General features: G+C 43.1%; 1 protein-coding gene across 2 annotated transcripts in view; it reads left to right on the forward strand.

The window, feature by feature from the left end:
• HYDIN (HYDIN axonemal central pair apparatus protein) overlaps positions 1-22,561 on the forward strand; it is a 107,874-nt gene that overhangs the window by 62,402 nt on the left and 22,911 nt on the right. Inside the window, exons 29-58 of one of the 2 annotated variants that reach the window (XM_072116976.1) lie at positions 3,449-3,626; positions 3,885-3,964; positions 4,049-4,164; positions 4,313-4,449; positions 4,528-4,655; positions 4,749-4,940; positions 5,026-5,175; positions 5,275-5,514; positions 5,586-5,754; positions 5,856-6,008; positions 6,253-6,423; positions 7,173-7,346; positions 7,607-7,830; positions 7,914-8,048; positions 8,660-8,843; positions 11,633-11,774; positions 12,179-12,338; positions 12,455-13,102; positions 13,267-13,485; positions 15,725-15,939; positions 16,015-16,197; positions 16,482-16,601; positions 17,926-18,085; positions 18,735-18,907; positions 19,080-19,278; positions 19,360-19,459; positions 19,552-19,651; positions 19,991-20,159; positions 20,313-20,554; positions 22,018-22,135. In XM_072116976.1, the coding sequence (XP_071973077.1) occupies positions 3,449-3,626; positions 3,885-3,964; positions 4,049-4,164; positions 4,313-4,449; positions 4,528-4,655; positions 4,749-4,940; positions 5,026-5,175; positions 5,275-5,514; positions 5,586-5,754; positions 5,856-6,008; positions 6,253-6,423; positions 7,173-7,346; positions 7,607-7,830; positions 7,914-8,048; positions 8,660-8,843; positions 11,633-11,774; positions 12,179-12,338; positions 12,455-13,102; positions 13,267-13,485; positions 15,725-15,939; positions 16,015-16,197; positions 16,482-16,601; positions 17,926-18,085; positions 18,735-18,907; positions 19,080-19,278; positions 19,360-19,459; positions 19,552-19,651; positions 19,991-20,159; positions 20,313-20,554; positions 22,018-22,135 (5,379 nt within the window). Of the gene's footprint in view, positions 1-3,448; positions 3,627-3,884; positions 3,978-4,048; positions 4,166-4,312; positions 4,450-4,527; positions 4,656-4,748; positions 4,941-5,025; positions 5,176-5,274; positions 5,515-5,585; positions 5,755-5,855; positions 6,009-6,252; positions 6,424-7,172; positions 7,347-7,606; positions 7,831-7,913; positions 8,049-8,659; positions 8,844-11,632; positions 11,775-12,178; positions 12,339-12,454; positions 13,103-13,266; positions 13,486-15,724; positions 15,940-16,014; positions 16,198-16,481; positions 16,602-17,925; positions 18,086-18,734; positions 18,908-19,079; positions 19,279-19,359; positions 19,460-19,551; positions 19,652-19,990; positions 20,160-20,312; positions 20,555-22,017; positions 22,136-22,561 lie in introns of those variants that run through there. The other variant, XM_072116977.1, reaches the window with a different exon arrangement.

Here is a 22,561-nt window from a genome sequence, read left to right on the forward strand (position 1 = left end):
GTTCTACATCCGTGACTGACTCAGCCGCCAGCACTGGCCGGGCAAACAGTGACACTCGCCGGGTCTGGTTGCAGTCCATTGGCTCCACTGACAGTGGACAGTTGGCAGCAATATGGCCCATTTCATGGCACCGCCAGCACTGGATACGGCCATGACCTCTGTCACGAGCCTCACTGGGTTTCTGGGTATCCACGCCCCCCAATGAACCCCCTCCCAACCTGACATGTCTCCCCTTTTCCGCAGTAGCAGTCTTACCAGCTGGTTTGGTGACCCTGTCACTGGCACTGCTTCGTGTCGGAGAGGTAAGTAGAAGGTCCTCCGTAGCCCGATACCTCTCTACTAGGGACACAAGCTCCTCAGCTTTTGTGGGACCGGCCTGTCCAACCCACCGCTGGAGCCGAGAGGGCAGAGAACGGGTGAATTTGTCGAGGACCACTCTCTCTACCATCTGTGCTGGGGTGCAGTCCTCTGGTTGTAGCCACTTCCGGACAAGATGGATCAGGTCATGCATTTGGGAGCGTGGGGGCAACTTTTCTGAGTAAGCCCACTGGTGGACCCGGCTGGAGCGAACTTGAACGGTGACTCCAAGACGAGCCAGAATCTCCGCCTTTAGCTGGGGGTACTCACGGGCCTCCGTTTCACTCAGGTCGTAGTAAGCCTTCTGCGACTCGCCGGTCAGGAACGGTGCCAGGACATCTGCCCACTGCTCAGCCGGTAACTCCTCTCGCTCAGCTACTCGCTCGAACACTGTGAGATACGCCTCCACGTCGTCGGTTGACGCCATTTTTTGTAACGCCTTTTGTACTGCAGCCCGTGCGGAACGCTGGACAACCGGGTACCCTTGTAGACCAGTATGGGACCCCTCAGTAGTCGTCGCTTGCGCTGCTGCCATAATGCCAGAAAACTTCTCCATCATCAGCTGGAACATGGCTCGGGACTCTTCCTGCTGCTGGCGGGACCTCTCCTCCTGCAGTTGGAACATGGCTTGCTGCTGTCGGGACCTCTCCTCCTGCTGCTGGAGCATGGCTTGCTGCAGCTGTCTATTAGCCTGGGACTCTTCCTGCTGCTGCTGCCGATTAGCTCTGGCTTCCTCTTGCAGGTATTTAATAAAGTCCTCCATCTTGGCTTTATCCTGCAATTTGTCTGCTGCTTTCAGCCAGGCCATGCAATGTTTGCAGGATGTAGCAAGCCTTTCAGGTGTATGTCTTTTGAACTGCCCGCAATCCGAAGCACCATATGTGGAGGATTTGGCCCGGTAGAGACCGTGGTAGCGGGGTGCTGTGATGCAGTTCAAGACAGTGACACCAGTATATAGTCCAAACAGGTCTTGCCTGCGTTTATTGCAGCAAAATAAACCAGCCTTTACATTCAGGTATTAGAATAAACAAAAGAAAACCTACCCGTCAGGGTACTAACTATACAAGGAGTCCACTAACTCACACTTTACCAGGATCACGTGGCTGCTCCAGACACAGATGTCAGGGCTGTGTCCTCTCAGCCTCCTTCCACCGAGAGACAACCCACTCCACTCTGCTGAGTCATTTATGCAGCCTAATTAGTCTGCACTCATCACCTGTGTCCAAGGTGCTGGACAAACCCACTTCAGCACTAAGGCCTTGCATAGAAGCAAAACCTAGGGGAAACATACCGCCCATCCACAGTTAACCCCTTCAGTGTCTCACACTATATACACAACACCTCCTATAATAACTAACTATATACCCCCCCATAATAACTATATGCACCCCCCTATATTAACTAACTATATACAGTTCCCCTATTATAACTATATACACAACACCTTTTATTATAACTAACTATATACCCCCCATAACTATATGCACCCCCCTATAATAACTAACTATATACAGTTCCCCTATTATAACTATGTACACAACACCTCCTATAATAACAAACTTGCACACAACTACCATATATACTCGAGTAAAAGCCTAGTTTTTGAGCACAAAAAAATTTGCTGAAAACCCAAACTCGGCTTATACTGGAGTAAAAAAAAAATATAGCAAAACTCACCTTTCTGGCAGTGGTGTAACTAGGAGAGGAATGGCCCCATAGCAGACTTTTGAAGGGGGCCCCCTCCCGGCTTAAAAATATACATATATTACATTCCTTTATACATGAACATACAATTCATCACTCATACATACACATTTATACACTGTTACACATATATACACACATACAGTGCCAAATAAAGACATACAGCTTTCATACACACATAACGTACTGTATTTATATACACCATATACACATACAGCATATACACATCACAGATACACACACATAAACAATATATATATATATATACCACAATATACATATGCAGCATAATATGTATATAATGGTGCACATTCTTAATTCTTTAGTGTCAGGTCGGATGACGGGGCCCCCTGACACTGTTGGCCCCATAGCGGCTGCTATGGCTGCTACCGCTGTAGTTACGCCCATGCTTTCTGGCTTCCCCCGCTGCTGGCTATATACTGGGACAGTGGGCTGGCTATATACTGGGGGTTATGGGCTGGCAGGCTATATACTGGGGAGCAGGTGCTGGCTATATACTATGGGGCAGGGTACGGCATGCTATATACTGGGGAGGCTGTGACCAATGCATTTCCCACCCTTGGCTTATACTCGAGTCAATAGGTTTTCCCAGGTTTTTGTGGTAAAATTAGGAGCCTCGGCTTATACTTGGGTCTGCGTCCTCGTCTTCTTCCCTCGCTGTTATCCTCGGAGGTGTACCAAAATGGCGGCGCCCTGCAGGCCATGTTAGTTTGATCGTCAAATGGCAGAGCAGGGAACTTCCCTGGCTCTGCCATAGGCTTAAGCTGGGGCGCCCCATGTCCTCCATAGTTACGGCCTGTTCAGCGTGACCCAAATACACAGTGGGCGAATCGGGAGGCCACCAAATGTGGGCCGAATCGCCCACATTTGGTGGGGGCCCCTCTAAGGGCAAAGAGTTTTTTGGTGTAAAAACGTCTCAAAGTCACATTGAGGGTTTTTGATACTTTTCACTGCTAAAAAGTCTCACAGGACTAAATACACCTCTTTATGAATCTAAACATAGAACTACTGTTAGTGCAACACTGTGCAAAGCTGGATTCGTGAATTGAGACTTTTGCAAAAAGTCTCAGACTTACTCCAGTCCCCTGCTGGTCTATGTGCTGAGATTTTTTATGCATTTTAAGACTTTTTGGGGACTTTCTGAAAAAAAATCCCAGACAGAAAATAGACAATAAGAACATTTATTAAAGGCGCAAAGCCCCTCTAATGAATCTGATTGTCAGTGGTGCTCAAAAAATAGACATAGAACTTTTCCAAAGAGCTGGTCTAATGATAAATAACCCCCAATGTGTGTATGTATTTCTGTTTATAAATGTGTGTATGCTAGGAGACACCACCATCAGCAAAATAATCTTTTATTCTCCAGGGTCTTATTCCTGCTGGAGGAGAAGAGGTACTGAAAGTTACCTATTTCCCTGGAGTCCCTGAAATGTTTCAGCACTTCATTTACCTGCAGTTGGCTCATATGGAACCAGAGATCATTTCTCTGAGAGGAGAAGGAGTGTTTCCTCGCATCTGCCTGGATCTGCCTCGTAATATCAATGGTATCTGCCATACTACATCATTCCAGTGCCCGATTTCTACATGTTGTGTTTTTCCAGTTATCCCCTATTCCTCCCCTCCAGCCCTGGATATACCAGTTCCGTATGTTATTGGATGGTTAATACCTGTGCAAGACTACCTTTTTATAGATACAAGTGTTTGATGGATCTAGGGTCTTGTAAAGTGCATGAAGTGTAACGAAACACAAAAAGTAAGTGGGCATTCACTGACCGCAAGCATATTCTGTTTTCCGTCTCCAGGTTGTGAAAAATTTGAGCCGTTCATGACAGCAGCTCTGAAGAAGTTAGAAGGACGAGAAACTGGTTCTTGCGATGCCTCTGTATGAGTGAATGGTGACCTGATATTCTGTATAGCATTATAAAGTCAGTGATGTGCTGTATACAGAGCTGTGCTGTCTTTTTAGGATACGCTAATGATGATGGAGGTGGAGCGTCTGCTCATTAAGAAGCATGCAGAGGATGAGCTGAATAAGGGGATAACTGGAGAGAGCCCTCAGAAAAGACGCCGGCAGCTATTAAAGTGAGTGTTTGTTATGTGTACCTGCACCTTTCTATTCAGAGCAATGCTGAAACGTTTCATTGTCATAACAGGTTCTAGACATATTTTAGTTAGTACTTCTGTTTGTGCTTTTCTAATTATTTCTTTATTACTTTTGTTTGTGTTTCAGGGCAGATCTACCAGAGTACCTGTTGGATTTTGGATATGTCATAATTGGAGAGGTTCGATCACACGTTATTAAAGTCACCAACACAGGACATTTTCCAGTGTCTTTCCATTCAGACCAGCGTGGACTGGCATGCACAGGTACCTGTGTGTCACCCTTAGGTTAGCCACCGATCAAGGCTTGAGGCAGTAATAAATTGTGTATTCTGCCTCACATAGGTTTCACAGTGGAGATAGACCGTGTCAAGAATCTACCATGCTGTCAAACCGAGATATTTCAGGTCAAGTTTGATCCTCAGGGTGCTAATCTCAATCTTGGGTTGGTTGATGCAGTAATGTACATTCAGGTGAAGTTTCTCTTAAAATTTTCTACAACTCTAGGTCTAATGTCGGCTTCTTTGACCCTAGCTGGCTAATTACTCTACATTTCTTCATGTCAGGTGAGTGGAGGCCCAAGGTATTCTGTCCGTCTGCGGGCGCAGGTGACTATGCCATCTCTGTCTTCTTCGAATGAGAGGGTGGAGTTTAGTCCGGTGCAGTGTGGCCAGTGCCAAATCTGCACCATTCAGCTTTATAACCAGCTTCCTGTGCCCTGTGAGTGGACTGTGATGACCCAAGAAGCTGAAGTCAAGGTATCATCTTTAGCCTGTCCATTAATCAACTAAGGTTGCCTTCAACTACCTAGACAAATGGTTATTTTCTGTCTGTCTGCCACAGATAGATAAACACCTCCCCATGCATCTGCGCAAGAAGCTGAGACAGGAAGCTAAGCCTAAAGTTGCCATCTTTGAGATGATTCCAGCACATGATATTCTTCTACCTGGTCAGAAGAAGAATGTGGAGATAAAGTTTATGCCACAGGAAGAGGTAAAATAATTGATCCAATGAACCCAAGTATAACCCAAGTGTAGTCCTGGGTAGATCTGGGCATTTAAATAAAGAACTGCTTCATCATTTTTTATTTAGAAACATTACAGTCAGCGGCTGGTCCTTCAAGTTGCTCAAAGCAGCCAGCGAGTGATGGTGCTGCTACAAGGGCAGGGCTTGGAGCCACGATTAGAATTTAGCCCAAGTGTTCTGGAGCTTGGTCCGATCTTGCCATTTAGTCCTGGTGATGATGTGGAAGTTTTTGTGAGCAATCCATGTAGTTTTCCTATAGAGTTCTACTCCCTGGAGATGGACAAGCAGTACCTGGAAGAGGAGAAGGTAAATACCTGCCACCTGCTCATCTTGATGATCACTTGGGATCTGTTGCTAAATCATTATATTTGGTGAAGTTTTTACAGATGCTGAAGGGCTATGATGCTCAGAATACTTTGTTGCTTCCACCGCGTTCTCCTGGCAAGAAGTTGGCACCTGAAATTTTAGAATATTGTGAGGCAACTGTGAAGAGGCAACTGAAGGAGGAACAGGAGAGACAATGCAGCACACGGGTCACTGAAGCAGGTGTGTATTTTATGCACCCAAAATCTGGTGCAACGTATGTCTGGGTACAAATCCACTAGAATGCACACCTGCCATAATTGTTTCATGTTATTTGATTCTAGGTGCTGTGGAGGAGGAAGAGAAGGAGCCTACATTGGATAAGGATGAAAGAGAAGAACTTCCACAGGCTCATCGGATTCCGTCAACCACAAGTTATGGAGAGGGCCATTCCATTATTGGAGGAGGAACTGAGGAGGAAAAGGGAGTAGCTCCAGGTAATGAGTGATGGGGTGTAATGAAATTGTCAAAAAGACACAATATCAGTAATGACAAGCACAAAAGAGATTTATCACTACGTTGTGCGATTTCTTGCATTGCTTTTTAAGGCTTTTTCATCTCATCTGTCGTGTTAGCCGTACAAAAGTCTAAACTTGGCAGATGAAACAAAAAGTCCCAAAGGTAGTACAAGAAACGAGACAAATGTGATAAATTCACCGAACTCACTTCTTTGCTGTGTAGGTGAAAGAGTTTACAATGAAGATGATAATAACAAAGGTGTAGGTGAACTGGAATACAACCCAGTATCTGCAGCTATTGCCCGCCACATGGGTATAGACACCAGCATTGAGGGCCAAGCAGCAAGAAATCGCCGTGGAATTGCTGTCATTGTACATGGAGCACCTCTTACAGGTGAGCTGAATTGGAAGTTATTGTTCCAATGATGAATGGTTGAAATGATTCCTGTTTTTGAGTGATGACTTATATTGTATTCAAGGTTTTATTTAGCTCTGTTTTGTTTAATGGTTCACTTGTGGAGTTAATGCATGCATTTTCAAATGCATCACAGCAGCTGAGAAGAGAAGATTTGCCTAATTACATTGCTGTCAACTTGGGTTTACAAAACATGTGTTAACGCGGTGTTAACCTACACGTTTAATAAGATTTAACATATACATTAACATAGCATTAACTTGTGAGTTTTGTAAATGCAATGTTGACAGCAATGTAAGCAGGCAAATCTCCTCTTCTCAGCTGCAGTTATGTGTTAACACCACATGTGAAGGCACCCAGGTATTTGTGTATACTCTATTTTATAACTGATAATGGCCCGCATTTATCAAACTGGCTGTTTTCAGGTGCATTTAGCACATATATTTAGGAAGTGAATGGCCAGTTTTGTGTCGTGGCCGAACTGTGTCCACCACGACACAAAACTGTGGACTTTAAGCATCAAGGGTGTGCCAGATTACTTAAAACAGTCTGCCGGTCTTTAATAATCTGGTGCACTCTGCAAATGCAGTTTGCCTCACTATTGATAAATGTGGCCCAGTATGTGGATGAGGACAGTTCCTCAGGAGAGAACTGCAGTCATTAAAATCTTCTATAGATACATCTAGTAACACCAACTGGTCTAACACCCTTGTGCTTCATTAATTTAGGCAAGAGTTCTGTGGCAGTGGCATTGGCCCAGCGTTACAATGCGGCCTGCCTAACTATTGACTCAGTGGTCTTGGAAGCCATATCTGATTCGAACAGCCGCGTTGGTTTGAAAGCAAAACAACTGTGTGCCAAGGCTGCGCTCAGTCAAGCCCTGCGTGAACCCGATGAAGCAGGTAATATGTACTGAACTAGTTCCACACCCAGTTATGTAGGACTAGGGTTGTTGTGTACTAATGTCATGTACATGTTGTGTAACAGTTTATGCTTGATCTGATATAGGATATAAATTTGAATAAATATATATATAGTGAGAGATTTTGTGGATTAGTCTATACTATTCTTATTCTATATTTTACATTTGTTGTGTATTGGTCTGCTGTGTAAAGTATACTTTGTGTCGGGTGGATATGACCTATTAAAATGTGTTCTGCAGCCTCTCAGATGGTTGATGCCCTGAATGCTCCACCAGGATTAAGTGTAGAAGCCCTTGCCAGGCACACAGCAGAGGGTGGGCAAGCTGCGGAGACCAAAGTTGCACCTCCGTCTATCATCTCCCGAGGTAATCGAGGAAGTTTGCAGGCAGCAAAGGCAAAATCGGAGCTTCACCAAACCTCAGGTTTCAAGCAGCAGCAACTATCTGAACAGGCAGTATCTCAGGTAAAGTGATAACATTATTCCACCTTACCCATCCAGATGAAGCCTCAAACAAGTTTCCTAATCATGTTTCTGTTTTCCTCCAGTCTGGCAGCTCTCCTCTTCCAGGTCCAGTACAGCGACGTTTGAGTGTGAGCGCTAGTGTAGGCGGGGAACTGGGACTGATGAGCTGTGTTCTCCCAGACGACCTGCTACTGGAAATACTGTGTGATCGGCTCCAGGTACAAATGGATATCTAGGTGATACCTGTACATTGATGCCTGTAATGTACACTATTCTCTAAATCATGCAAACTGAACTATGCTTTAGGCCTTTTGTGTACTCTGACTAGCGTGTCAGGCATCACATAATTGATGCTTCTTAGTGACAGGGGTTAGTCACACCTAGTTTTTGACATGCATTCAGCGTTCATGCCAGGAAAGCTCCCAGCATATATACATTGAATATGTCCACAGACTTATGTTGGCAGACAGAGGAATCCATTTTTGCCTCCATGTGCTCAGTTTGCATCGCATCAAGCAGGGCTGTATATAAAAGCGCAGTAGTGTGAGTGTAAGCTCAGCAAAGGCCATAATAGTCTATGGGGATAGACTCAACATTATGGAATCCATCACCGGCCTCTAGTGAGCATACACTGTGGGTGTTGCACCAGTGAAGTAATATAGACAGTCTGTCTGCTATTGATGTTCACTCCTCATCCCGCTTTTGTGGGAGGAGCTGAACCAGAGGACATATGACACATATACTGTTACCATCCATTGTAAGTATACGTGGAAGGGCAAACAAAAAGTTTAAGTGACAGTATTTACCTCCTCCTTCTCTTTCCTTCCAGCTAAATGACTGCTTTCATGGTGTGGTGTTCGATGGCCTTGATACATTGTTCGCCCGCAGCCTGTCGTCTGCACTCCATATTATCCTGAAGGCACTGAATAATCGTCAGCACTTATATCTTATCAATTTGCGGCAAGATTACAGCACAATGAAAGCTCAAGATAATGCCCGGAGGCAGCAGGAAGGTAATGGGGACCTCCATATTAATTATTAGCCTCCTTATGTTATTTGGACTGATCCATCATAAATTCCATGGATGAACCGATCCTTCATAAACCTCTTTTGACACTAGGTTATAAGGTTATCATCAGTAAGATACTCCTGGATAGCATCTATACAATATAACATTTCTAGTGGGCCTAAAAAAAAAAAAAATGTTAACAAAAAAAATAAAAACGCATACACCTTAGTAACAAAAATAGAAACCCAACTTTTTACAGCTTTGTATGGTCGCAAATGTTGATGTAATCCCTTTAAATAGGCATTATGAAGCCCCTATAGAAATTAATCAGGGACACGGTATTGCAAAAACAGGATTTCTTAAATAAGCTGCATATTTAAAGCATAACTAAACTTTTAATTGAACTGCATAAATCAATAGTGCAGATGATAAATGTTGTAAACCTTGCAATATACTTTAAAAAAGAAAAATGTTCCTGTGTCCTCCTTCTCTCTGCCTTTTTTCCCAATTTTAGTATTTTCTGGAAATCAGGTTTCTCTCTCGCTGTATCCTCCTAGACAGCCTAGAGATTGAGGAACCTGATAAAGTTTTTAATACATTGGGGCTCATTTACTAACGGTCCGAACGCCGCACTTTCGTTGGGTTTCCCGAATATTTCCATTTTGCCCCGGGATTTTGGCGCACGCGATCAGATTGTGGCACATCGGCGCCGGCTTTCACTTACAGAAATGGGGTGGCGTGGCTGTCAGACAACCCGACGGATTCGGAAAAAACGCAGAATTTAATAAACTATTTGTGTAGCAAGATCAAGCACTCACATGCACCAAGAAGAAGAAGGTGAACTCCGGTGGACCTTGGCGCAGCAGCGACACCTGCTGGATATCGGGTGCAGGACCTTAGTGAATCCCGGCAGACCCGAATCCTCGTCGGACAGTGCGCCGTGGGATCGCGACTGGACTGGGTAAGTAAATATGTCCTATTAAAGGGGACCTACCACCACGATTCTACCTCTAAAGGTAGAACGGGTGGTAGGTGGATGAATGGGACGTAAGGATAGCCCTTTTTGGGCTAATCCTTACGTTCCGGCTATCCTTTTGTAAACTTTAATCAGTTGATATGTTAATTTAATTAAGCGGCTACTGGGGCGTGGAGCAGCTGGACATGAGGCTACTAGTCGCGGCTACTCCACACCCCAGTAGCCTTGTTCCTCCGCCTACCATGTAATCTTCGGCGCGCAGCACCTCGTAGCTGCACGCCCTCGTCCGAGCACCCGGCGTCTGCGCATGCGCAGTAGCGCCGGCCTCGGAGCTACGGCCGCGCACCCGTAGGCCTGCGTCCTGCGCATGCGCAGAACGCAGGATATTCGCACGAGGGCGAGCAGCTACGAGGAGCTGCGCGCCGAAGATTACCCGGTAGGCGGAGGAACAAGGCTACTGGGGCGTGGAGTAGCCGCGACTAGTAGCCTCATGTCCGGCTACTCCACGCCCCAGTAGCCGCTTAATTAAATTAACATATCAACTGATTAAAGTTTACAAAAGGATAGCCGGGACGTAAGGATTAGCCCAAAAAGGGCTATCCTTATGTCCCATTCATCCACCTACCACCCGTTCTACCTTTATAGGTAGAATCGTGGTGGTAGGTCCCCTTTAATAGGACATATTTACTTACCCAGTCCAGTCGCTATCCCACGGCGCACTGTCCGACGAGGATTCGGATCGTCTATGGATAGTCTAATCTTTACAGATCTGAGTCATCAATTGAAATATGCTCAAGGGATGTTAAAAGGCATCTACCACCAGCATGAAGGACTGTATGCAAATGAGCCTAAGGGGCTCCAGGATCCATAGGTCTTAATGGAGCCTGGAGCCCCTTAGGCTCATTTGCTTACAGTCCTTTATGCTGGTTGTAGATGTCCTTTAAGAATGCATAATTAGCCTCATATCCTTATCTTCCTTGTGTACTGAGTTGAGGAGGCTTTCAGATAAACTGCTCACTCCCTCTCCACCCCCCTTCCTACCAGGACTCACCACATGCTGCTGGCAGGGAGCCAGGTTATGTGAAATAAACTGAAATGACAAAGGCATGTTTTAAAATCAGCATAGAATATGCTATTAGAACCTGTCTCAAGCTAAAATGACATTCCTGCTATACTTTAAAGGAGTCAGTCAAGCTTTGAGGGGTTCAATTAAGAATGAAAAATATATAATAATTATTAATTATTATTATTTAATTATAAAATATTGGGGCTTATTTACTAAGGGTCTGCAATCGCACTCTCTTTGGACTTTCCGACCTTTTTGGGTTTTGCGCGGCTTGGACAGGTATGTAACAGGGGTTTGCGCTGGGATTGTGTCGCACGTGATCGGTTTTAGGCACAGCTGGGCTGGCTTTCATGCAAAATAAATTGGGGGGTGTGCCGTCGGACGATCAGACTGATTCGGAATGAGCGCGGGATTTAACTTTCAAATTGTGTCCCAAGACAATGCACTTACATGCATCACAAAGAAGTTGAACTCCGGTGGACCTGAGCGGGAAAGTGACACATGCGAGATATCGGGTGTGTAATGTTACTGAATCGCGGCAGAGTGCATTATTGTCGGACAATCCACTTTCAGGGAACTCGCAGGAGCAGGTAATTAAATGTGCCCCATTATGTTTGGGGTAGTATTACCTAAGTGATCTTCGAGCTTTATTTTTGATATTCTGTCTGGTCCATTGGTTAAACTTTGTCAAACATTTTAAATGAAGGAGTTTGAGAAGACTGACTGTAGGTCTTAACTCTTCATAATGCAGAACAGGAACAGCTGCGGATTCAGGCCCAGGAAAAAGCCAGCATGGAGCAGATGGATGAGGAAGAATATGATCGGTTACCACCTGAAGAGAAAGCACGTATTGATGCACTGCGCCTTAGGGTCATAAAGGAACGGAAGAAAAGGTCTCATCTCTTACCTTAAATATTGGGAAGTGGTTTGTCCAATGTAAGCAAAACAATGTAATTTGTTTTGAATAATGAAAAGTTATCTAGTATAATTACTTTAATTCTTACTTCCAGTGGGTAAAACTATTTCCCTGGCCATGTGATGTCACACAGGTGTACATGTGTCTCTTTCATATGACCAAGACATAGTTTTATCAATTGGACACAAGCAAAGAATGCAGAGATCCAGAAAACCATCAGGAATTGATACAGGAAGTACAGTACATTGGAAAATTGTATATATTTTCATTATCCAAACAATAGCATTTATTTGCTAAAATTGGAAAACCCCTTTAGGTCTATTCCATATGTGTATAAACATGTGTGTGCTGAGTGTTTCTCTGTCTCTTTTGGGGGTACAGAGAGCAGCTAGAAAAACTGGCCAGAGAGGAGCAAGAGCGAAAGTTGCAGGAAGAGCTTTTAAAGCAAAGAGAAGAAGAGGAATTGAAGAAGAAGTCCAAAAGAGGGAAGAGCCGCGATTCTGATAAAGATGGAAAGAAGAGTCAAATTGGAAATAAACAGGTGAACATCACAAACACTGTCCCCTCTAATTTGTCCAAACAGTGCCCACTACCCCAAACAATGTTCTTTTACAACAACATTTTGTCTACATTTTGACTCCATTTGTCTATCATTAGGCCCCTAGTCTTCTTGCTGTGAAGACTGAACAACGATTGGACTCTGGAACTGAGCGAAAAGTGTCACTTAGTCGGTCAGAATCTGCACAGTTAGAGTTGGATGAAGGTAGAAAAAAGAAAAGAGATCTTCTCCAGCATGTAAGTGTCCAAGAAGACTCAGATAAAGACTCTGTCAGTGAGAGTGAGAAGCAGCTCATTCAGAGGTTCAAGACCTACGAGTCCTCTCAGAAGGAGATCCTACGCATCTTAACGTTCTGGGATCGTGTACAGGGAATTTTAGTACCATCTACTACTACAGAAGATGGACAGCATGAAGTGGAGGTCCAGCCACCTGAGCGACAGGCACCCTCCGGTAAGAGGCATCGTAAAGATCGTGACCGAGAACGACAGGAGAAACTAGAGCGAGAGAAGGCAGAGAAAGAAAGACTAGAGAAGGAAAAATTGGAGAAGGAGCGACTGGACAAACTGAGAACTACAGAAAATGATGGGGGAGTCATCTTAGGATCAGAGAAAGAATGGCAAGAGACTCGGGAGGAGGATTTAAAGATAGATGTCGGGATTCCACACTATGATCTCCAAGTAGATGCAGATCCTAATAATAGTGAGAAGAATATTCTGCAAAGTGGCTTTCTACCTTCAGTAGAGGAGGTGAGAAATATTTTGCGTGTGTCCTTCCATGTAGAAACATATATGTAAACAAGCACAGTGACTGCTGTTTCAGACTGAGATTGCTACATGCTGTTACACATTCTACATGACCCAGTGTAACAATGGGATCCCTCAAATATATTTTATTTTACTAATGCTGACAGGTGCTCGAAGGCCTTGGACTTGGCCCATCTGGTCCCCCAATTCCACCACCTTACCTCTTCTCAGTAGTTACATTTCCTGAAAGGAGAACTTTATCTACTGACCTGCAGAAACTTGGGCACTTCACCTTCATTGCAGCTTCTCCAGATGACCCTAATGTGATTATTGAAGATAAGAAGGATCCAGAAACAGAGCCTGTGGTTACTATCACCATGCTTAAGGTAAGATTTCCCCTAAACTCCTGTATATATAAATCATTGTAAGATGGTTCTTCAGTAACAAGACTGGATTGAGAGAGCTTTTGCATCAGTGAGACATGTACAACACCCCTGCCAACGTATAGGCAAGGTGGTAGTTACAAAAAGCGCCCTCCCCATGTCAGGAGCTGTTAGGGAAATTGAACACTTCTCTAGGAAGTTTCTAGAAGTTGGGATATCGTGTAATTGCAGCTGTAGCTACTGCCTGTTAGGGCAACAGTTAATTGTGATATGTGATTATCCAATGGTGTTTCTGTAACACAAGATTGAAGGTGATTGGAGAGGTGCTAGCACCTGACCAGGGGGGTATATAAACCCCTGCTGGGTGAGAGCACATGGTGTTAGTCTTAGTTCTTACCTCAAGGCCTGTCCGTGTACAGAGTCTGCAGACATAACCAGACCTCATCTGTATGCCACAGCCAGTGTCCTTACTTCAGGAACTTCTAGTGGCTCAGGCCTGCTGCCTAGCACCCAGGGCAAACCGGAGACTTAAGCCCAGAACTGCCACTCCATCACCTGGACTCAGTGCCATCTCCACCAGCCCAGCCTATGTCTACTATAGGCCAACAAGAAAAGGCTGGGCCCCGGTGTACATGTTGCATTCCTATGATATGTAACCAGAGACTTCAGGATGTTCCTTCTGTTTTATTTGCTACTATCAATCTGTTTAGATAGATTAGTGTTTCCGTAGTGTGTTGGCTTTCTATATCTATAAAACTATCTAAATTTGTATTTCCCTACATAGTTTTGCAGTTTAAACAGATATGATAATTTTGTTTGACTTTTAAAACACAATTTATTAAATATTCAGAATTGTATCAATGGAGAGACCCTGGTAACTCACATTGGTGCCTAAGGGATGTTAAGATGATAAGAAATAATCTTATTTAGAAGAAGAAAAAATAATTAGAAATATTTTATAATATTAATTAGCATAGATATTGATTGATATTGTGCCTATTACAAAATAACATCACAGAGTATATTATCCATGTGAGGATTCAGACCACTGTGAATCCTAGTGACATAGGGCAATAAGGTTACATCAAAAACGTATCTACCCTGTTTCCCAGTCACCTGTCATTGAGAGAATCCCGTTCTAATCTTTATCCAACTTAGTGTCTCAATGCATTAAGAAAGTGGCCATACCTATTGCTGCACCTTGTTTCTAAATGCTCTCTTTATTAGAATGACTATTTTGTAAAGTGGTGTCGCTGGATAGTGGTTGCGAGCATAGAAAAGAGTCACAAACATCATGGCATTACAAAAGTTGGTACTTTTTGGGCTACAAGTGACCTATGAATTACTTTTGTATCTCTTTTTGTGTTTGTGTTAGGGTTTCATACATATTAGTATCAGGGAACAGGCACAGGATTGTGTACAAGCTCAGAAACAGGGTAGAAGTATTCATAATACAGGTTCAGGGCTCTGGATCAGGTTACAGTTCAGGGTTCACGGATCAGGGATCAGGCAGGATACAAGATTCAGGTTTCCAGATCATGCAGGATACAAAGTTTGGGTTTCAGGATCAGTTTGGGGTTCAGGCAGAATACAAGGTTCAAGTACAAGTTCAGGGTTTCAGATCAGGCTGGAAAGAGAATTACAGGTCAAGGCAAGAGGCAAGATACAGATTCTAGGTCAGGGTTCCAGGGTCCCAGATACCCAATAAAGGGAAATTATATATTACCCATTTGTGGCAATTAACAGATGATAGTATATAGTGAACCAGTGAAGGGATTTCCTACTTTCCTGTAATGGCTACTACTGAGTAGATGTGGGCAGAGGTGTAACTAGGAGAGGTAGGGCCCCATAGCAGACTTCTAAATAGGGCAGACTTACCCCTTTAAAATATATACATACAGCATACACACACCATACATACATATCTACAGTACCATATACACCTATGCATTGTATACACAGACATACAGCATATACACATCACATATGCACACACATTTAGAGCATATACACTTCACATATACACACACACAGCAATTTCACACCCAAGGTGCCAGGCCCCCTTGACACTTTGGGCTGCTACGGCTGCTACCCCTTTGATTAAACCCCTGGATGTAGGGATGATTGACGTTGTTGATGTGACATATCACTTGTACTAACGTGGTCATCTGGCTATGTTTGAGTTGTTTGGTTCTTATGGTTTTCGAGAATCCATTAGTAGGGTAGGGTCTTTTCATTTCAGGAAGAACAACTGACACCCACCAAGAGCCGGAGCAAGAAAGACAAAGCTGTAGATACTGGCCGTGAAAGTCAGAAAGAAAAACGCCGCTCTTCCTCTCTGCGAAAGACACAGCCCAACCTGGAGAGCCGTTCTCCACCTCCTGGTGCACGGACACCCCTCTCAGATATGGACCATAGCAGTGTTACAGGAGAAGCCCTGCCTGAGAAGTTACCTCAGTAAGAATATTGTCATAGCAGTTATCAATTCTGTGATTCTGTGCTATACCATCTCACTCCTTTTTGTGTCTTCAGACTTGGAATATTCCGCTGGGTGGTACCAGCCGGTGGCAAAGTACTTCTACGCATACACTTTAAATCAAATCATACAGGCAACTTTGACCAAACCTTCAACTTTGAACTTCTTGGAACCAAACGTCAATACCAGCTGTACTGCCGAGGAATATGTGCCTTCCCTACTATTAGTAGAGATCCTAAGTAAGAGTTTTAATATAACAGCTGTAGAACACACTGATAGAAAGAGCATTCAGAGCCAGGGCTGGCATAAGACTGAATAGTGTCCATGGCAGGTCTGTCTATTTAAACAACTCCTTATGTTGTAATAAACAGTGCCCAAGTAATTACATTATGCCGTGTATAAGTAATGATACCATTGTGGGTTTCAGGAACCAAAAAATGGTCATTGCCCTAAAGTGGTGGATATTTCCTTAATGGATGTGGCTTCTTACAATGATGGACTAATTCTAGATCTCTGATTGCAGAGTCGTCTTTCCACATCGCAAGAAAGAAGTCCAGGGTGATGAGATTATTAACAAGAAATTCATCCTTAGCTCCAGCACTTTTGATTTTGGACCTCTTCTGTGTGGTAAAAGTCGGGAGAAGTGAGTAAAGATATTTTCTGTCAGTCTGATTAGTGTTACCAAGCCTAGTGGGTAATAATAGGCAGCAGTCACTGCCAGACAAAAATCCAGATGGCGGCACATCTGGCAGCCAACAAGCTGCTAGACACGCTGTAAGATCTGCTGTCATGTCTTATAGTGAATCTCCATTGCTAGGAATAGGAGCATCTTCTGACTGTAACATGCAGGCTGTATAAATTGACAGGACCAGATTAGGCTCAGAGAAGCTGTAAAGCCATTGTCAGTGATCACTGCTGATCAGAAGGAGCATGGCCCTGACAGCATATTGATCACTCACTCATCTGCTAAGTGATTGTCATTGGCGTTTTACCTGTAATTTCTCATTTCCTCTGCCCCAAGACCAGAGAAGGCTCACAAAACAATTCTCAGGAGGTCATAACCAAATAGAGAATATCAGTAAGGGTGGAGTTCAAATCGATATCAGTAGGCACATTAAACTCCTACTGTAAATCCTGCAAATGAATTGCGTCCTTTATACACCTTTAGAATATATCAGATGCATCGGACATCATTCCACTTTCTTTTTATTATCATCAGATATACGGAAGCTGCCTAAAATTCACTGGTTATACCCAGAGTGACCACACAGGAGCATTTCATGAGGCTTTTATGTTCACTGCACTGCACATTATGATGACATCAGTCCTATGATTACTGTAGTAAATTCAAAGTTATACCTGGGTTTACTAAAAGGGATGTGGACATTCAAATCTAATTTAATTTATCAGGCATATTCAAACATTTTTTCAGTTGAATGTTATTAAAAAAATATACCTGAGTGAAGATAATTTCCCATAAATATAGCCACATAGCTTATAGCCACATAGCTTAGAAACTAAATAGTTGTCCTTGGATGCAACCACCCCGCACTCTGGTAGAGGTGGCCATACATGTACTATTGAGGTGCCTGACCACCTAGATTCAGCGTTCATTACCACGGGAGGGCTGTGGTACCTGAATTATCTCTCGGAATTCTCATATGCAAAAACTATTTGTTTCCTTGTGCAATAACTGCAGATGCTATGGTCATATCCAAGGATCTAATATTTAAGAGACAACATGGCTTCATTTATAGAAAATCATCTCCACACAGGCATAATAGCATACAACTGAAGTAATGTTTGTATATGGGAGATAAATTAAATGTGAATGTCCAGATGACCAAGTTTACCTTTTAGGTGTAAACAGATATAGGTGTTATATTTAATACTGTGTAACTGTAACATATGATTCTACAAGGTCAGGGCTCTTGTAGATATTTTTCTGTTCTGCATTCACTTCACAGATATAAAGCTGGACAATATCCAGAGAACATGGAGAAACTGACCATCTACAATGGTTCTCCCCTGGAGTCTGAAGTAACATTCTGCTTCCAGTATGACATGAAAGCTGCAACCTTTATTCTGGACCCCCCAAACATGAACCTGAAGCCCAACGAGAAGCGAGTATGTTTGTAGGCAAACTAGCATGCAGCTTTGCATCGCACACAGTAATTTGATGTCACATAGATCTGAGAGGGAATACAGTTATCTGTAACCTTAGTACATGTATCTTCCGAACTGACTAGTACCTAACAAAATCACAAAAGGCCATTTCGGATTGAAAGTAGTTGCACTTCTGGAATCCCAGTTCATTCTGTCATTGCTGTTCCTTTTTCATTATAAAAGTCTTGTTCACAATAAATCCAGATTTGAGGTGCCATTAATTTATAATCCTAATAACCTTACAAACGCTCATTCCCACAGGCACCCACCTGTCTATACTAGTAAGGAGGTAGTCCTTCTTTGTGCGAGCCATTAACTACTGCTGCCTCATTATCTCAGAAGTCAGTAAAAAATAAGGATCTTTCCACATCTCTGATCCTTACTTTTCCTCAGGTCTGGCAGTAAAACAAACATAAACGTGCACATTTATGGGGAAGGATGGGGTAAAGAAAGATGATTTAGATGTCCCTTTTTTTCTGAGATCTGTTCATTCTTAGCCCCTTAGCTCCACAATACCTACTCTATTGCAGACCTAGGAGTAGGTTCATGACTGAAAGATTGAATAGAAAAAATGTCATAAAAATTAACTAACCAAAGTGTTCTTTCCCAGGAACTTTCAATTTGGGCTTATCCTACCACTCCGGGGGTGTTTGAGGATAATATTGTGTGTTGCATTAAGGACAATCCTGAGCCAGTGATATTCCACATATGCTGCAGAGGTGTGCGCCCAGAGCTAGAACTAGACCGCAAGCAGGTTCACTTTGAGAAGATACTATTAAAAAGGTAAATAGCTGAAAGTGAAGCCAGTGCTCCATAGTCTCAGATACACAATCCGGAATGACTTATCAAACTCTGGCGAAGAAAATTTAGATTTTACTGGACATGGATGATATTGGGACATTGATCATTGATGCTGCAATGTCCCCCAGAATAATGATGCTCTTCATGTTCACAGGAAGGAAACCAAAACAGTCTTCCTCAGAAACAGCACATTCTTACCAGCTGCCTGGAGGGTAACTGGTCTGGAAAACCTGGGTGATGATTTCTCTGTGTCTCAGGACCAGGGTATTGTGGCCCCCCGCTCAGAGTATGGTTTACAACTTCACTTCAAGACAGCCAAAGCCACCAATATAAAGAAGTTCATCCGCCTTGAGGTAACAGGCTGCATGTCATATCTGTGTGTCTAGGACAAGCTATCATTCATCTCATGTATACTTGCTGCAATTTATGTGCAGGTTTCTGATGTTGAGAACATTCTGGGAATTGTACAACTTGAGAACATCCAAGTAGTTGCAGAGTCCTATGATGTATCTATAGAAATCTCCTTCAATAGAGGTTTGAGTCGGATTTGTTTCTGTAGCTTATTTGATCATAGCACTTGTATAATATATGTAGCTACAAACTACTGTTCCCCGGTGTCTCTGCAGGTGCAGATGGTGGCTTGGACTTTGGAGTGATAAAGGTCTCAGATGAAGCTAAGCAATCTCTTACCCTGAGGAACAAGGGAAAGTATGAAATAGGCTTCAGGTACGTGACTGATATTTCCAGTCGTAATTTGGTGATAACAAAGTTATCTATAACATATACGTATATTGACTGATGACTGGTTAATGAATTATGTCCATTGGAGCTGGACAGTGTATACTTCACAAGTATTATACATAAAATGATGTACAAAAAGAATATACCTAATAAAGGTGCTTACTATAGCTGCAAGTTAACAGTAAATGACTTTCTCTGGTCATTACTACATGTAGTTTGGCCTTACAGTAATGTAAGAGATATCTATGCCACAACAGTTGACATCAATTCCATATTCTACATGTCAACTCTACATGACCCCCATTTACCTGTTTTTGTCAACAGTTTATCCTTGGAAGCCACTGCTCCCGGAATGCCTGACCTAAACTCCATCTTCTCCATCCTGCCACAGAAAGGCACTCTGGGTCCAAATGAGCGAGGCACCCCAGTGCAGATTGTATTCCAGGCCAAGAAGGAAGTGCAGATAACTGATAAACCTATCCTGAAATGTCAGGTATTCTGCAGAGAATGTTTATGTGCTTGGGGGGGATGTTGACCTACTGTTCCATCATCCTGGCTTGACTGTGGGGCAGGTTTATTAAAAGTGCCACTGTTCTTACCATCACCGTAAAATAGTATGCCAACCTTCCATCTGCTTCTTCTGCAGGTTATTGAACCCAGTCTATCAGATGTTGGGGAGACAATTGCAAGTATCCCAATCCAAGTTTCTGCCTCCTCAGCATTTGCCAAATACCATCTCTCCCCATCCTCAGACATCAACTTTGGTGCCATGGTGCTTGGCACCCGCAAGATGTGCTCCTTCACACTGGAGAACTGTGGCCTGCTTGAGTTTCGATACAACATCAGCAAGATGATTCGTGAAATGATGATTCAGCCAGCCAAGAAGGGGTAAGGAGAAATCTCTTTACACATTTACCTTGTGTCCCCAAAAATAAGACAGTGGGACACATGTATCATAGTTTTTCAAACACCACTTTTTCAAGTTTCCTGAAGTTGGCCAACTTAATCATTGCGATGTACCTTAAGTTTTTTCCCATTGTGATACATGTGATGAGTTGCTCTATAGACTTGGCGGTCAAGTGGCCGCCGGGTCTAAAGGGGTTAATCAGCGCTGCTGGGTCTAATTAGACCCAGTCCAGCTCTGATCACAATCCCCAGTCACAGGTGGTCAAAAATAAAGTAAAATTTAAAAAAGAATAGTGAAAATGTCCCCCAGGGTTTTGTATTACCTCATGGGGGACATATAAAGTAAAAACACACACACAAAAAAATATTCATAAAATTACAATGACATTTCCCCATATACCTTATATACTCGTGTGCTGAAAAAACTGACGTTGGCTTACACACGAGTCAAGTAAAAAATGTAATACTCTCCCTCCGGTGTCCGGATAGTTCTCTCTTCTCTCTCCGGCAAAGTCGCGCCTGGGCGCACACTATGGGGCTGGCTGTATACTACTTGGGGCTGGCTGTATACTACAAGAGGCTGGCTGACTGTATACTACAGGGGGCTGGCTGACTGTATATTACATGGGGCAGGCTGACTGTATACTACAGGGGGCTGGCTGACTGTATACTACATGGGGCAGGCTCACATTAGGGCTGACTACTACACCCTTGGCTTATACTCGAGTCAATAGGTTTTCCCAGTTTTTGGTGGTAAAATTAGGGGTCTCGGCTTATACTCGGGTCGGCTTATACTCGAGTATATACGGTAATTTAAAAAAAAAAAAACGCTATACTACAAAAACTATCGCCATAGTCGCACCATTTGCCGGAGACTATACATGTTATACATCAAAACAACCGAAACAAAATAAGGAATTCATTAATAATGTTCATTTAGAGTTCATTTGAAAATTAAAAATAAAGTACTATAAATTACAAAAACAAGCCTTTAACATCCTTATAACTCTTCAAACTCTACGTAATTCCTAAAAAAAAAACTCTTCAAACTCTGAACTTCATAATGAATTTCTTGGGGCTCCATTTCTGTAAGAGTCATTCGCCCCAATCTCTCAATAGCACTTTCTTACAATGAGCCCTTATTGTCCATGTAGTTGCTTTGTAGCGCATTTGCATTGATTTTATGTCATGAATTCTTTCCTTGTGTCACAACATCTTGCCGTATAAAAATGATCCACTAATACTAATGTATGGCATGGGGAGCTGTTGGAGTGACTGCCGCTAGGTCTTATTTTTAGTGGAGGCCTTATATTTCTAAGCTTAAAAAAAATATCACTACGTCTTATTTTCTGGGGGTGTCTTATTTTCAGGGAAACAGGGTGGTACAATAGAGAGTTCGTCCTTTCTCCTCCCCATCACTCCACCAAATGCATTATATCTTACAGGCCAGGTCATGGAATGAAGAGAAATCGTTCCCGGGAAGGTTCCGGATCCAGTAGATCCGTCACTGTAGGTAAAACAAAGCGTGTGGATTCCCAGAGAGAGACAAGTATTTCTGGGCAGGTATGTTGAGAACAGAAAGCCTTGCTATGGGGTTTATGGTTCAGTATGTTAAATCTACAAATATAGGAAATAATGTAATAAATAAATGTCCATAAAGACTGTTAATACCGTACATTTAAAAATGTGCTGAAAAACCTCACCTCGGCTTATACAATAGTCAATAAAAAATAAATAAATAAACTGCAGTTGATAAAGGCTTTGTAAGCCGAAACGCGTTCTGTCTATGACTTACGCTAATAAAGTGATTGCATAGAAATCTGCCGTGAGTGCTGGGATACCTCTTTCTACGTTATCTGGCGGATTCCTCGCCTGTCCTCGTGCACCACAACCAACGCGGAGTGCCGTCCTACCTGTATGTTGGATACTACATGGGGCTGGCCAGCTGTATACTGCTGGGGGCTTGCTGTATACTACATGGGGCTGGCT

The sequence above is a fragment of the Engystomops pustulosus genome, chromosome 7 (genome assembly GCF_040894005.1).
Source record: "Engystomops pustulosus chromosome 7, aEngPut4.maternal, whole genome shotgun sequence".
In the NCBI taxonomy this organism is placed as follows: domain Eukaryota; kingdom Metazoa; phylum Chordata; class Amphibia; order Anura; family Leptodactylidae; genus Engystomops; species Engystomops pustulosus.